The sequence below is a fragment of the Lemur catta genome, chromosome 10 (assembly GCF_020740605.2).
Source record: "Lemur catta isolate mLemCat1 chromosome 10, mLemCat1.pri, whole genome shotgun sequence".
Classification (NCBI taxonomy): Eukaryota; Metazoa; Chordata; class Mammalia; order Primates; family Lemuridae; genus Lemur; species Lemur catta.
Window position 1 is genome coordinate 1413365 of NC_059137.1, and position 14287 is coordinate 1427651.

The 14287-nt window shown below is 68.4% G+C and overlaps 1 protein-coding gene across 1 annotated transcript in view; it reads left to right on the plus strand.

The window, feature by feature from the left end:
• The first annotated feature begins 4848 nt into the window (after nucleotides 1-4848).
• Nucleotides 4849-14287, plus strand: part of KCNT1 (potassium sodium-activated channel subfamily T member 1) — a 31205-nt gene continuing 21766 nt past the window's right edge. The window contains exons 1-13 of the mRNA XM_045563170.1: nucleotides 4849-4930; nucleotides 5577-5704; nucleotides 5781-5972; nucleotides 6115-6218; nucleotides 6330-6409; nucleotides 6649-6748; nucleotides 9356-9409; nucleotides 10329-10377; nucleotides 11611-11670; nucleotides 11815-11889; nucleotides 11954-12037; nucleotides 12603-12697; nucleotides 13251-13431. Coding sequence (XP_045419126.1) covers nucleotides 4849-4930; nucleotides 5577-5704; nucleotides 5781-5972; nucleotides 6115-6218; nucleotides 6330-6409; nucleotides 6649-6748; nucleotides 9356-9409; nucleotides 10329-10377; nucleotides 11611-11670; nucleotides 11815-11889; nucleotides 11954-12037; nucleotides 12603-12697; nucleotides 13251-13431 — 1284 coding nt within the window. The remainder of the gene's footprint in view (nucleotides 4931-5576; nucleotides 5705-5780; nucleotides 5973-6114; nucleotides 6219-6329; nucleotides 6410-6648; nucleotides 6749-9355; nucleotides 9410-10328; nucleotides 10378-11610; nucleotides 11671-11814; nucleotides 11890-11953; nucleotides 12038-12602; nucleotides 12698-13250; nucleotides 13432-14287) is intronic.

Here is a 14287-nt window from a genome sequence, read left to right on the forward strand (position 1 = left end):
GGAGGAGGGGAGGGCTCCAGGGCTCCCACCCACCGTGTCCGGCCGCGTCAGGGCACTGAGTGGCTCCCGGCTGCCAAGTGCTGGGACAGGCCCAGTGGGAGCCAAGAGTGGGGCCTGCCGGACCTTCTTGGTTCTGGACGTCCTGGAGGGGGCCCGGCTCCCTCCCCTCCCTCCTCAGTCTGAGCTCGCCTGGCAGGGTCGTCTTGGTGACGGGCTCAGGTCCTCAGTAGGGTCTCCGCAGGCCAGAAACGGCCACGCCCCTTTGCCCACGGGCAGCCAGGGAGGGCTGGGCTGGACCCTCCACCTGGCCTCAGGCTGTGCGAGTTGGGGGGGGGCCTTCCTCTACGCCCACAGCCGGACAGGCAGAGTGACAGGCAGAGTGACAGATGAGGAGGCAGAGCTCTGTTTGGCCCGGGAGGGGTGCGGTCAGGAGGGAGGACTTGGCCTCCTCACCAAGCGGCTGCCCTGCGTGCAGTTGGCTGAGTGACAGGGGGGACCCGAGGTAGCCCAGCCACACGGGCTGTGTCTGTGTCCCCTGGCCTGGCCTCACCGCAGCCCCGCCAGCCCCAGCCAGGAGCTTAGGGCAGCAGAGGGGACCTGAGGCAGGCAGAACGCAGGGTCTGCCAGCAGCTCCCGGTGTCCCCACGGCTCAGGCCCAGCTAAGCCTGGGCTCCTCTGTGCTGCGTGCGCTGCTGCCCCGGCCAGGGCTTGGCCCTCCCAGCATGTGTCCGGCCTCTGCCTCTCCCGCCCAGAGGGCCTGCCACAGACTGGCGGGGAGCGTGTGCCTGTGCCCCAGGCTGTGTGGGAGGCTGACCCCGCTCTGCAGGCCAGCTCCCTCTTTCCTGCCTATGTAGCCTTGACAAGGCAGTGGTCCTCTCTGAACCTTTGTTTCCTTTTCTGGGAAATGGTTGCCTTGAGGATTAAAAGAGAGAGGCCCCTGTGAAGTCCTTTGAGGAGGAGCTGGCCTCACACGATCAGAGCAGGCAAAGACCCTCTGCAGCCCACCCTGCCCAGCCCCTGTACAGGCTGGTCCTCCAAAGTTCTCAGCTCCCCCCAGCCCCCACCCAGCTTCCTGCCCAGGGCAGGCCACGCCCTCCCGCCAGCCGCCTGCCAGCCAGACTGGGATGAGCAAAGGCCAGGCTGCCCGGGTGGCCCTGTCACTAGAGGCCCAGGGCAGGGCTGGCAGGCACCGCGCCCCAGCTGGGTGTAGGGCCGGGGAGAAGCCAGCAGCCCCTAGGAGCAGGAGCCGGGGCAGCCCAGGCGCCCCCGAGCCCTGCCTGGCCTCCAGCTGCACGGGACCCGCTGGGACTGCGCCGCTGCCCTTGGCTCCCCTGGGGGGCCGGAGCTGACCCTGCTCCTCCTGGGTGCCGGGGTCACGCGGGCCCTGGGGCAGGCTGTGTGCCGGCGGCGTCAGAGCACACGCCCCTGGGTGTCGCTGCTCGGCTGCAGGCGGGTGGCCCTGGCCTCAGGTGTGGCTGTCACCCCCTCCGGCCCAGGCGCAGGAGGGGTGTGTACCTGGACAGGCCACGCTGCTTTCTCAGGCCCCCACCCGCTGTGCCCAGGGTGCCACAAGTCGGGGGTGTGGGGGCACAGGCACCCTGCTTCCCTCGGACCCTGCCGGAGCCTCCCTGCATGTCTGTGCCCGCCCGGCCCTGCAGCCCAGCCGCTGTCGGCCACTTCCGCACTGACGCGTCCACTGTGTCCCCAGGCCTCCCGTGGAAGAGCTCAGCCTGCGGTCCTCCGTGTCTCAGTAAGTGCCTTGCAGGGCAGGGGCTCTCCGTGACAGGCCAGTGTCCTCACAGCCTGGAGGACCTGCAGCGGACGCCCAGCACCCGCAGGTGCCTCTGTGTTGCGTGTGCTGAGTGTGGACGGGACAGCAGTGTCCCTCGGGCTCCTGGAGGAGGAAACAGGGTCCCCTGCCGTGGTGTTCTTGGCCCTCGCGAGCAGCGGGAGGGTGGGGGCCGGGACCCCGCCGCAGTGCTGACAGGGACAGGCACGCAGGTGGCCACTGGGGCCCCAGCCTCGGCCCTCCCAGGAGGCGGCGGGGCTCCCGGAGGCTGTGCCCGTCCCACTGTGAGTCCCGCTGGGCCCGGGGCTCTGCCACCGGTTCCCGGCTTCCTCTGAGATCCAGTCAAGTGGAGTGAGGCTCCGTGTGCCGCTAGGGCAGCCACCGCTCGGCCTGTTCCCTGCGGCCTCCACGCGGCTGCTGCTTCCGTTAATCGAGGCAGTCGGCAGCGGCAGCCACCCCAGCCCCCCTCCAGGTGCCAGACCGGGGCCTGTCACCGTCCCACAGGAGCCCTGGAGGCCAGGAGGCTGGGGCCACACCCTGGGCCCCCATCTGCCCGGCCCGGGGCCCGTGGCGCGTGTGTAGCAGGCTCCAGACAGAAGGTGGGCTCCCACCAAGGGCCTCCCAGCCCCACCCTGGGCTCCCGAGGAGCGGAGTCTCAAAGCCGGGGGGGAAATGGACAGGTTGGCGGCCCCCTGGGGGTGAGGCTGTGGTCTGTGCAGCCGCAGCGCTGTCACTGGTCGGAGCAGATGGCCCCACACCCTCCGAGGCCCAGCAGGGCTCAGCGTCCAGCCCCAAGCCTGGCCGTGGCCCAGCGTGGGCAGCCCCAGAGGCCCACAGGTGTTAGGGCGAGAACCCCGGGGGGGCCTGGGCCACGTGTCTGCCCCTTCCAGGCCCCTTGCTGGTCACACACTCTGCCAGGCTCAGAATAGCCGGGCTCAGGGTTGGCGCCGGGCCTGGGCCCCGCCTGTCCTGCCGGCCCAGCACTGCGAGCGAGGCCTGCGGGCAGCCGCCTGGCACCTGCGGAGGGGCCTGTGCGCAGCGCCTGACCTCGGCCCCATGTGAGTGCAGGGCAGTGGGGGCTGGGCGGTGGCACCGCGGTCGTGTGCCTGGCCCGCTCCCCGGAGCTGGGCGCCTTGCACTGCATTCAGAGCTTCCGGCACAGACCATCTGTGTGGGCCAGCTGCCGGGAGTGCCCTGCCCGGCCCGGCCTGTGGATGGCTGCGGCCACCCGGCCTCTGCCTGCCCTGTTTGTCTCGGGGCGGCCGGGGCCTCTCCTCAGAGGCCGCTGGGGTGGGTGGGCCTCTTCAGGGCCCCCGTGGGCACGGGCACCGGTGGGCACGACTACAGGAGGGGCCCAGGCCGGGCCTCAACTCAAGCCGCGAGGGACGGGGCAGAGCTGCCTCCTGGGTCAGTCTCCTCTGCTGTTCCACGGGGGCCCTGGGGCCCCAGACCCGGCATTTCCTGGGACCCACTGGGTGCCCCGGGGGAGCTACAGGCCTCGGGGGTCCCGGGCCTCGTTCTCATCCCTGCAGCGGGGGCTGGCAGTGCCCTGCAGCAGAGCTCAGGGGTGGGGTGGGGGGCACCCGCAGCCTCCGGGTCCTCATAGTGCAGGTGTCAACCATTCACCGTGGTCTCGAGGACAGGCCCCCAGGGACGGGGCCGGGGCTTGGCCTTTTGAGTCCTCAGGGATCACGGCCTGACCCGGGTGCACCTGGCGCCGTCTGAGGCCTGAGCTCCCACAGCCTCCCGGCCGCGGCCAGGCCTGCCCACGCGGGCTGTCAGCCTCGTTCCCGGGCCCCTGGCCGTGGGCTGCAGGCGGCGGGGCCCCTGGGGGTACTCGGCCCTCCCCCTGGGCCGGGATGCAGATCCTGCCACTGATGGGCCTCGCCCCGCGGTGCCGGCGCCCACTGGTGCTGGGACAGGTGGCTGTGAAAGTTGTCACCGTGGTTTCCAGGCAGATGGCGTCTGTGGAGACTCCCTCTGTGTCACAGGGACACACGAATGAACTGTCAGAGCGAGGACTCGGAACTGGGTGCTCCTGCCCGTCGGCCCAGGAGCCCTTGCCTGCGGTGGCTGTGTGCCCAGCCAGGGCCGCGCACCACGCCGTGTCCCCTCTCGGGATGTGCCACTAGCTCGTGCCCGGCCTGGGAGCTGCTGGGTGTGCGCTGGGCCACCTGCTCGCTTGGCCCTGGGGGAGGGAGAGCGTGGCCACCCAGGTGGGGTGGAGCCCTGCAGCTGCCCTGGGGTCACGCGGAGCCGGGGTCAGGGCAGCGCTGTCCACGTCCGCGGGGAAACTGGGGCACAGAGAGCGTTTAGATCCCCGCCCGCCCCCCGCCGGCCTCGCGACCGACCGACCAGCCAGGCCCAGCCGGGCGCTGTGGCCACAGGCGCCCCGCGGTTCCGTGGGGAGAACCAGACCACACCAGTCGCCTCAAACATGCTTCTGGGCGGAGCGATCATTTTTAACCCACTTTCGTGGTGGCGCGCGGAGCGGCGGCCGCAGCCCATTACAGATTAACGCGGAGCTGCCTTTGTCGGTTTCGGGGTGCTGCAGGGCGCCAGCCTCGCGGGGAGCCGCGTCCGCCAGGCCTGAGGGCTTCCCTGGCTCTGCGTGGCCGCGCTTTCCCCCGAGGCTGGCACCGCCACTGAGCGCCGTGGGCTGCCGGATGGCCGTCCTGATGGTGCCCACGGCCGGCCCGGCTGGGCACTCGCCCCAAGAGGCGGCCAGGGAGAGACCGTCCCAGGTCAGCCGAGCTGAGCCGCGGGGCCTGGGCAGGAACTTCGGTTTAAAGTGTGTGAAGCGGGCGTCGCTGCCAGGGAGCCCCAGCGGGAAGGGTCGAGTGTCCCGGTTTCCTGGCCGTGAAGGCGGAGCGGAGCCCAAGCCGCTGGCTCCGTGGTCTCGGCCGGTGGCTGCGTTTTCTGAGCTCCGAGCCCAGCCCAGGTCTGGGGGCCGAGGGGAGGAGCAGGCGCCGGCCAGAGGGGCCACCAGGCAGAGGACGGGAGCGGGGCTGGCACTGGCTGGGGACACGGGGCCGGGCTGGGCGTGGGCACAGGCCCGCATGCCGTGTGGGCGGCTGGGCAGTGTGGAGCCGGTGCCCACCCTCAGAGGGGAGGCCAGGCAGGACCCTCAGGGGATGGGAGGTCAGGGTCAGAGGTCAGCCCAAGTGGGGCCGCATGGGTGGGAGGCAGGTGGGGCTGGTGGACAGGCAGAAACGTCCCCATGGTGACGTCCAGCCATCCAGTGAGACCAGAAGGGGAGGGCAGAGGGGCAGACAGAGGGTTTGGTGGGACCCCTGGGGTCGCCGCAGCCGCAGGCGGGGGTCTCTCCACTGTGGGGACGGGGCACGGGAGGTAGGCCATGTCTGGAAGCAGCAGAGCCCTCTGGCCTGGGGAGGGACTAAGGGTCGGAACCAGAATTCTGCTGGAGGGCGGGCTCTGGCGGAGCGAGACAAGAAGTCACCCTTGCATGCGGTGGCATTGACACCTGGGGCTGGGTGGCCACAGGAGGCACCTGCAACAGCCCTGGGGTCCCTACTGTTGGGGTAGGGGGAGGGGAGAACCGGTGGGGGAGGTGCTGAGAGGCCCTGGGAGGGTGGGAGGGAGGCGGCAGTGGGGCAGGAAGACCCCCCAGCGCGGCCTTTGCTGCTCCTGGCAGGACAATGGCGGGGAAGGGGTGTTCTTAGGACACAGTGGCCCCTGGGGACCCCTGGTGGGGAGGGGAGGGGGCCCTGCAGGAAGCCTGGGCTCAGGTACCTCCCCTCGTCCCGCCGTGCCCCGCCCCCCCCAGGCCAGACCACACACCCTGACCTGAGCTTGCCGTCTGAGCCCCCTGCGGAGGGAAGGGCTCTAGACAAGCGCCCGAAAGAGACCCTCGTACGGCCCCGGGCACCATGCACGGAGGAGGGTGGGACTCGGGTACAGGCGAGCTGAGGCAGAGGAGGGATCCCGGCAGGGTGAGGCTGGGCAGGGGCAGTGGCCCGGCCACTTCCAGGCCGTGAGTTTCTCCAGCCGCCACACGGCCTCCCCAGCCGGCACCTTGGTGACTGCTGCTGTGTCCACTGTGGTCTCAAGACCTCTGCAGCCGGGCGGGGCGGGGGGGCGCGGGCAGAACCCGGGAGCAGCGGTGCGGGGGGCTCCAGGGTGCCCGAGGGCAGGGGAGCCGCCCGTCTGCCCCAAGTCCACAGTGAGTGGTGGCCTCAGGACAAAGTGACGGACCAGTTTCTAGACCTCCTATCTGACACGCATCACGCCGTGTGTTTTGAGCGGTTGCTGTGTCCTGAGCCCAGTGCTGGGGGTGACAGGGGCTGTTGACGTCCCGGCCGCAGCCCAGAGCCTTCTCGGAGCCTGGAGGGCCCTGGACGCTGAGCAGGCGGCAGCCAGTGGGCCCCGGGGTGCCGGGAGGAAGCTTCTGGAGGGCACGGCCTCAAAAGTGCCGTCTTCTGGGGAGGCGGCCGAGGAGGCTGGGGGAGCCGAGGCCCCGCTGGGGCTTAGTTCAGGAGGCGTCGGGTTCAGCGGGACCCCATGGCGCGCTCCCCCCCAGGGTGCAGGTGGAGTTCTACGTCAACGAGAACACCTTCAAGGAGCGGCTCAAGCTGTTCTTCATCAAAAACCAAAGATCCAGTGAGTGGGGCCCTGGGGTGCCAGGTGGGGGAGGGGTACGTCCACGGGCAGGGGCAGGGTGGAGGGTGGGGCCGCAGGGAGGGGCGCAGGGGTGCCCCATCTCGGCTGCACCCTGCCTGAGACCACTGCGCTCCCCGGCCCTGAGGGCCACGCTGCCCGCGGGACAGCAACAACTGACAAGGACAAAGGGCTGGGCTGGGCAGGGCCGCCTGCCCCTCAGGGCTCCCCCCTCCCCCCAGGCCTGCGGATCCGGCTGTTCAACTTCTCCCTGAAGCTGCTCACCTGCCTGCTCTACATCCTCCGCGTCCTGCTCGATGACCCGGCCCTGGGCATTGGATGGTGGGTGACCTGCAGGGCTGGGGTCCAGGGTCCCAGGGTCCCAGGACTGAGCTTCCTGCCTAGGCCCCACTGTCATTACCCGCCATGGGCGTCTGTGGCCAGCACCTACTGGGCCCCTGAGAGCCCTGTGCCCAGGGCCTCCGGGAGTCCTTGCTTCCCAGCGTGACCCCACGTCCCAGTGTCCATCCTGGGAAACTGTCCTCAGGTCCCCACTGACTGGCTCCGTGTGGGGTGGGGGCCCCATCGTAGACCCACAGCCACGGCTGTGGGTACAAGGGGACAGAGACGGACTTGGGAAGGTCCAAGGACAGGCTGGAGGGCCTGGAATACAGCTCCCCCTTCATGTGGGGTCTGGGAGGGGGCTCCCCTCAGTCCCTCGGGGCGGGGCAGGTCAGGGCACCCGGGCGCTGCAGACAGCTGCGCCCGTGCTGGGCCCCAGGCGCCCCTGCCAGGTCCACCCCTCCACTGTCAGGAGCACAGGCTCCAGTGACCGCAGGAGGAGGTCCTGGGACCTTCCTGCTGGCACCTTCAGGGCTGAGATGTCCCCGAAGGTGCCACCGTGAGGGAGGGCTGGGAGCCACTGCCACCGCTGCTTTGAGAGGCGCCATTTCCAGCCCTTGGTCCCGGTGGGAAGCGCCTTGTCCTTTCCCAGAGCCACTGGGACCCTCTCTGTGCCAAGGACGCCTTGGCTCCTCCTCCGCCACGTGCTGGTGGTCCCAGTGGGCACAAGCGGGGCCAGTGCCTCGGTGCCGAGTTGTCCCGAATCACGTCTTTGGAGACTCACGCGGGTCTCTCGCTGGTCTTTGCGCTCCGTGTCTCCCCTCTTGTCCTGCCTCTTGCGCCCTTTCCGTCTGTTTTCGAGCTCCAGGGATTCTTCCTGATGCCTCATCCTTGCTCCCGTGAGCCCCTCCCACAGCCCTGCAGGGTGGCGCCGAGTCCTTTCTGGTCCTGTTTCCTCCGCGGCTCAGGCTGTTTCTCCTGAGCCCATGTTGGAGGATCCACTGTTTCGTGCTGGTGGATTTCGCAAATGTCTGGCGACGCTCGGTGTCATTTACACTCGAGCGCCCAGGTGCCGGGGGGCGGCGTGGTCAGGCGCGGAGTGTGGTTGTCGCTGTCGGGCGTCTGGTGAAGCCTCCAGCACGTGGGTCTCTGCTCTGGCTCCTCAGAGCGGGTTGTTCCCTGCAGGGAAGTTCCTGGCTGCCTGCGGACAAGCTTTTGCTTAGCGCCTCTTTTCATCTGACACCCACTCACGGGGGCCTGGCGTCCCCAGGCCAGACTGTCACCCTCTCCTGAAAACAACCTCCTGTCTTTGTCCAGTCAGAGGAGGGCAGAACCCACCGTGGTGGTTTGAGGAGAATGAGGTGCTCCCTGGCTCTCACACCACCTTCCTGGGTCCATCCCACCCTATCCACGTCCCGAGTCTCCTGGGGCCTCTGGTTTCACATCCCTCTAGGGCCCAGGTCACTGCATTCTTTCCCCACCCGTAGCGCCATGCCCGGCACGTGTGTGGGTGGGTGGGAGGGTGGAGGATGGATATATGGGAGGATGGACGGATGGATGGAAGGATGGAGGAGTGGACAGAAGGATGGAAGGAAGGAAGGGCAGGTGGGTGGTGGATGGAAGGATGGATGAGTGGATGGAAGGATGGATACATGGTTGGAAGGAGAGGTGGATGAAGGATGGATGGAGGGAAGGAGGAGCGGATGGATGGAAAGGGGTAGATGAAGGATGGATGAGTAGATGGATGGATGGAGGGAAGGAGGGGTGGATCAAGGATGGATGGAGGGAAGGAGGGATGTATGGATGGAGGGACGAATAGATGGATGGAGGGAAGGGCGGATGGATGGAGGGAATGTGGGACAAATGGATGGAAGGAGGGAAGGATAGATGGAAGGAGCTTGGGAGGGATGGAAAGATGGTGAGTGGCCGGACACTTCTGAGTTTCAAGAACCCCAGTAAGGCTCAGGGAAACTGCGTCAGCTGAGAGAAAAGAGGGGAGGACCTGGCCGTCACCATGGTGCTGTGAGCAGTGGGGTCCCCCTGGTCAGTGGCCCTGGCACTGCTGACAGTCTGGGCCAGAGCCAGCGTGTCTGGATCCAGGTGGCTTGGAGTCGCTCGTCCTCAGAAGTGGCTTAGGGAGGTGCCTCTTTGCGTCAGTCTCAGGGTGGACGCCTTCTCTCCGGTCTCACGGGCACCGTCCAGCCGTGTCCGGGGCTGCTCTGGCCTCCAGGAACCCCTGAGTGTCCCTTGTTCCATCTCTGGCCGGCAAGGCCCCTCCCCGGAGCCCGTCATCACCAGCACGGGCAGAATCTGCCTCCGCGTGCCCGGCTCCGGCCTGAGCAGCGCCTCTCACTGCCAGGTCCAGATGCCGGACGTGGGGTGCGCCATCGTCCTGCCGGGCCGGGCAGAGACCACCGCCCAGCTCCCCTGCAGGTCCCTGTGGGGCAGCCACCTGGCTCGTGGAAGTGGGAGACGCAGACAGCCCCAGAGGCGGGGTGGCCCTGGGTGGTGGGTGGGTGCCGCCACGCTCCCCGAGCCCTGGCAGCCCTGGGAAGGGTCCTCGGGGCAGCACTGGAGGGGCCGCGGCCAGGCTCTGTGTCTCCACAGCTGGGGCTGCCCGAAGCAGAATTACAGCTTCAATGACTCCTCCGAGATCAACTGGTGAGTTCTCTCTGGCTGGCAGTGGCCGGACTGCCCAGAGGCCCAGGGCCGGGCGGGGCGGGGAGGATGGAGGTTCACACAGCCCAGCCCGAGGGCCCATGCCCAGCCTTAGCCTGTCCTCCACCAAGGTTCCCTGATGACACGTCCAGCTGTCCCCCAGACCATAGTGTGGTCAGTGCTGGGGACACCCCCTTCAGAGGGGAGCAATTTGAGAATTGCCCGCTCAAGCCAGCCGTGCAGCTCCCACGGCCGTTGACACCCCCCGAGTCTGGCCAGGCGCAGCCCCAGCGGCCGGGGTGGGGAGGGGAGACGTTGGGAGGGGTATCCGTTCCATTCATAATCCCGCAGCGTGGAAAGTGGGTGCCCCAGACAGCCCGTGGGAAGTGACTCCACAGCAGCCAGGGAGCCTGGCCCCGAGTCTGAGACGTGTCCCCAGACCTTGCCAGCCTTGTCCCTAACGCCAAACCCCTGTCTGCACCAGAGGAGGGCAGGCTACTCCCCTCAGCCTTCTCCCTGTGCCCGCACCCTGCCTGTGTGAGGCTCAGGGGACCCAGAAGGCAGCAGTTAGAGGGTCAGACCTCCCTCCCCTTCAGGGACATGTGTGGGAGCCTGTCCCCAGGAGTCCAGCCCATCTGGGACTCAGGCTGCACTTGCCCCTGCGTGTCCAGAGAGCGCACTTGGCCATGGTGGCCCTGGCCTCACAAGTGCTTGTAGGGGCCCTGTCCCCTCCTCCTTCCTCAGGGAACCTTCCTTCCACCGCATCCTGGTCCCTCCAAGGGCAAGGAGGGTGCCCTTGGTCCCAGTGAGCAGCACATGCTTGGGGCCAGTAAAGGCCCAGTGGTCACTGCTGTGGGCTGGAGGTGGCTGGGGGACGCTAGTGGCTGTGGTGCCCCACTGTGCTGTGCCCTTCTCTCCCCAGGGCTCCTATCCTGTGGGTGGAGAGGAAGATGGATCTGTGGGTGATACAGGTAAGTGCCTGCTCTGCCCATCCCCTGACCATGGTGGGGCTCAGTGAGCACTAAGGACTGACCCAGGCTCAGTGAGCAGGGACCCAGGCTCAGTGAGCAGGAGACCCAAACTCAGTGAGCACTGAGGACTGACCCAGGCTCAGTGAGCAGGAGACCCAAACTCAGCACTGATGACCAACCCAGGCTCAGTGAGCAGGGACCCAGGCTCAGAGAGTACTGATGACCGACCCAGGCTAAGTAAGAAGGGACCCAGGCTCAGTGAGCATTGAGGACTGACCCAGGCTCAGTAAGCAGGGACCCAGGCTCGGTGAGCACTGAGGACTGACCCAGACTCAGCAGGAGACCCAGTTTCAGTGAGCAAGAAACCCAGGCTCAGTGAGCAGGGGACCCAGGCTCAGCACTGAGGACTGATCCAGGCTCAGAGAACATTGATGACCAACCCAGACTCAGTGAGCCAGGGACCCAGGCTCAGTGAGCAGGAGACCCAGGCTCAGTGAGCACTGAGGACTGACCCAGGCTCAGTAAGCAGGGGACCCAGGCTTAGTGAGCAGGAGACCCAGACTCAGCTGCTTTTCCCACAGTGTTTCCCAGGGACCCCTGAGGGTTCACTGTCCCCACCTGTCTGTTTCTCAGTCTGAATCTCTCCTTCCTGCTGACCCACCTGTGTCCCTGAGGTTTTCCGGGGGGCAGGGAGTGGGGGTGGGCAGCCCAGGCCAGGTCCCGGCTGGCTCCTGGCTGTGTCTTCCTGGGCTCTGCCACCTGCTCTCGGCTCTGGGTGGTTGACCTGGTCCACGATGGACCCCACGTCTCCACCAGAGACCAGGGAGGGTCTCTCGCCCCCCAGCCCCGCAGGACTGCACCCCGAGGGGTCAGTAGGAGCCCCAGAGAAGCCGGGGGATCCTACCCAGCCCGACCCCATGGGGGCACTGCAGAGCCAGGTGGTCTGGGTGGCAGGCGGGGCCACCCCAGTATCTTCCCGCATGTCACACCTCGGCCCCGTGGCTCTTGCCGGCTGCTCCAGGAGGGTGGGCCCCCACCTCCATTGCACCCCAGGGAACAGGTGTTTCTAGAGTCCGTCAGCTCGGCCCCCCAGAGGGGTCAGCTGCAGGTCGTGGCCGGCTGAGACAGTCCTGACGTGGGCACCCTGCCCCCACACACACGCAGGCCCCCCGCGGGTCAGGCCGGCCCAGCCCAGCCAGCCAGCCAAGGCGCCTTCCCTTCCCCGACTCCCAGGTCATTGTGGCCATAATAAGCTTCCTGGAGACCATGCTCCTCATTTACCTGAGCTACAAGGTGAGTGCCCAGCGCCCCCAGCGTCCCTCCCCCCACTGTGCTCCCCCAGTGCCCCCCAGCACCCCCCAGTGTCCCCACGAGCACCCCCTCCCCCCAGCCTCCACACGCCCCCGGCGCCCGCCCTGAGGCCTGCTCTGTCCCCAGGGCAACATCTGGGAGCAGGTCTTCCGCGTCTCCTTCGTCCTGGAGATGATCACCACGCTGCCCTTCATCATCACGGTGGGTGTGGCCCTGTGCGCGGCGCGGCGGCCGGCGGCCGGCTGCTGACCCGTCTCCTCCACAGATATTCTGGCCGCCGCTGCGGAACCTGTTCATCCCCGTGTTCCTCAACTGCTGGCTGGCCAAGCACGCGCTGGAGAACATGATCGTAAGCCGCGGGGCGCGGGTCCTGGCCCGGGTGGGACCCGTCGGTGACCGGGAGGGAGGCCAGTGACCGGCACACACAGCCCGTCCCTGTCAGGATAGAACACCCAGGTCAAGCCTCACATTCCCCTTCCTGGGAAGAGACAAAGCCCCCAGCGCCTTTCCTGACCCAGAAATACGTGGCCGGGCTCGGGAGGGTGAAGTGCGCAGTGGCAGAAACCGGGCCACGAGACCCAGGGCCACAGAGACCGGGGCCATGGCTGGCCATGCCTTGTGACCCAGGGCCACGGGCAGGCCCCAGGTCGCGTCCTGTTGGCAGCTGAGCGGGGCATCGCCCTTGGCCGCGGCCCCCATCCCTGCCCTGGCTGTGAAGTGAAGCCACAGCGCAGCCCCTGCCCCCGCCCTGCGCCTTAACCCTCCCCGCCCAGGGCGCTGAGGGCAGGACGGGGTGGCTGCCGGGCCCAGCTGCCTGTGGGCCGTCACTGGGACAGGTGGCCAGGCCCCTGCTCTCCAGCGTCCTTGTGGGGGCGCAGGGGCCCTGCCCGCTGACAGCCGCGGTGCCTTCACAGAACGACTTCCACCGCGCCATCCTGCGGACGCAGTCGGCCATGTTCAACCAGGTCCTCATCCTCTTCTGCACGCTGCTGTGCCTCGTGTTCACGGGGTGAGAGCCCCGCGCGCCGTGGACGCCGGGGGGCCCGGGCGGCCAGGCCCCCTCCCCGGGCAGAGCTGCGGCTGAGGCCCGGGAAGCTCCGAGCCCATGTCCCTGGTACACGAGTGCCCCACAGAGCCTAGCTCCTCCGACCCGGGTCCGGCCTCCTGGCCTGTGCCCCGGGGTCCAAGGGGGACAGGCCCCGCGCCAGGTGGGGCCTTTCGGCAGAGGCCCAGCTGAGAACAGCAGCCGGGCGGTCGGTGGGGCATTTCCTGGGGGCCCAGGAGAAAGCCACCAGGCGGGAAGGGGGGGCTCACAGGGGGTCAGATGTGAACTGGGGCCAAAGTTCAGGCCGGAGCTGGGCTTAGGCACCGTCCTGGGGCCAGGGGGCCGCTGGGGTTGGGTGGGGCCTGGGGGACGGGGGTGGGGACTCTGCTGTGCTTCCTGCACCCCCCACCCCCGGCTCAGGCGCAGACGGTCAGTGGGGGGTCACCCTGGTGGCCCTGTGCCACGTCGCTGTCCCCTGGGCGGCTGGGTCCAGCCATGCTTGCCTCCCTGCGCCCAGGACCTGCGGCATCCAGCACCTGGAGCGTGCCGGCGGGAACCTGTCGCTGCTGACATCCTTCTACTTCTGCATCGTCACCTTCTCCACCGTGGGCTACGGCGACGTCACGCCCAAGATCTGGCCGTCCCAGCTGCTGGTGGTCGTCATGATCTGCGTGGCCCTGGTGGTGCTCCCGCTGCAGGTGGGCCCAGCCCCCGCCCCGCGGCGGCACAGGTGTGCGGTGGGCGATGACGGAGCAGACGGGGGTCTCCCAGGTGCCAGGTGACCCACCCGCCCTCCCAGGACCTGCGCAGAGCGCTGCAGGGTCACCCGGTTCCCACCCACGGCGGGGTGCGCAGCAGCTGTTGGGACCTTGAGGGGCAAGAGGGCCACCCAGCTGCTTCCCTGTCACCTGCTGCCTAGGCCGGTCCTGCCGGCGTGCCGAGGTCGGGGCAGGTGGGACCCGGCAGGGAAGGGGGGGCCTGGGGGACAGCTGCCCCAGGGCACGAGTGGTCGGCCGTGTCATGGCAGCGGCACGTTCCGCAGGAGCGTGGGCGGGAAGGGCCGGGGGGGCCGGGGCTTTGGGAGAGCCGGACCCAGGTGGACACGGTGGGGGGGGGGGGCAGGAGACGGGGCCAGAGCACCCAGGGAGCCTCTGCTGAGCCGGATCGGCCCTTGGCCCGGAGTCCAACCCCACATGGCGGCCCGGGCTCCCGGCCTTCCTCCTCCTTCCTTCTCCTTCCTCCTCCTCCCTCCTCATCTCCTGGTGGGAGGCTCCTGCTTCCCGCCTCCCCCAGAGCCGCGCAGGCGCTGCGGGCCTACTGTGCGCCGTGCCGAGACACCGAGGCGGCAGGGCCCTAGACAGCATCGGGTGGGGCACAGGCGCAAGGCGCGTTTCCATCTGGTCCTGGCAGGTCTCCTTTCTGCTGTGAACCACCTGCCCCGCCGTGCCCCGTCCCGCAGACCCCGTTTCTGAGTGAGGTCCCTGTCTGAGGCACCAGGGCATGAATCTTCCAACCCGCTTCCAGGGGCTGCCACTCGCCCCACCGCGGCCCCTG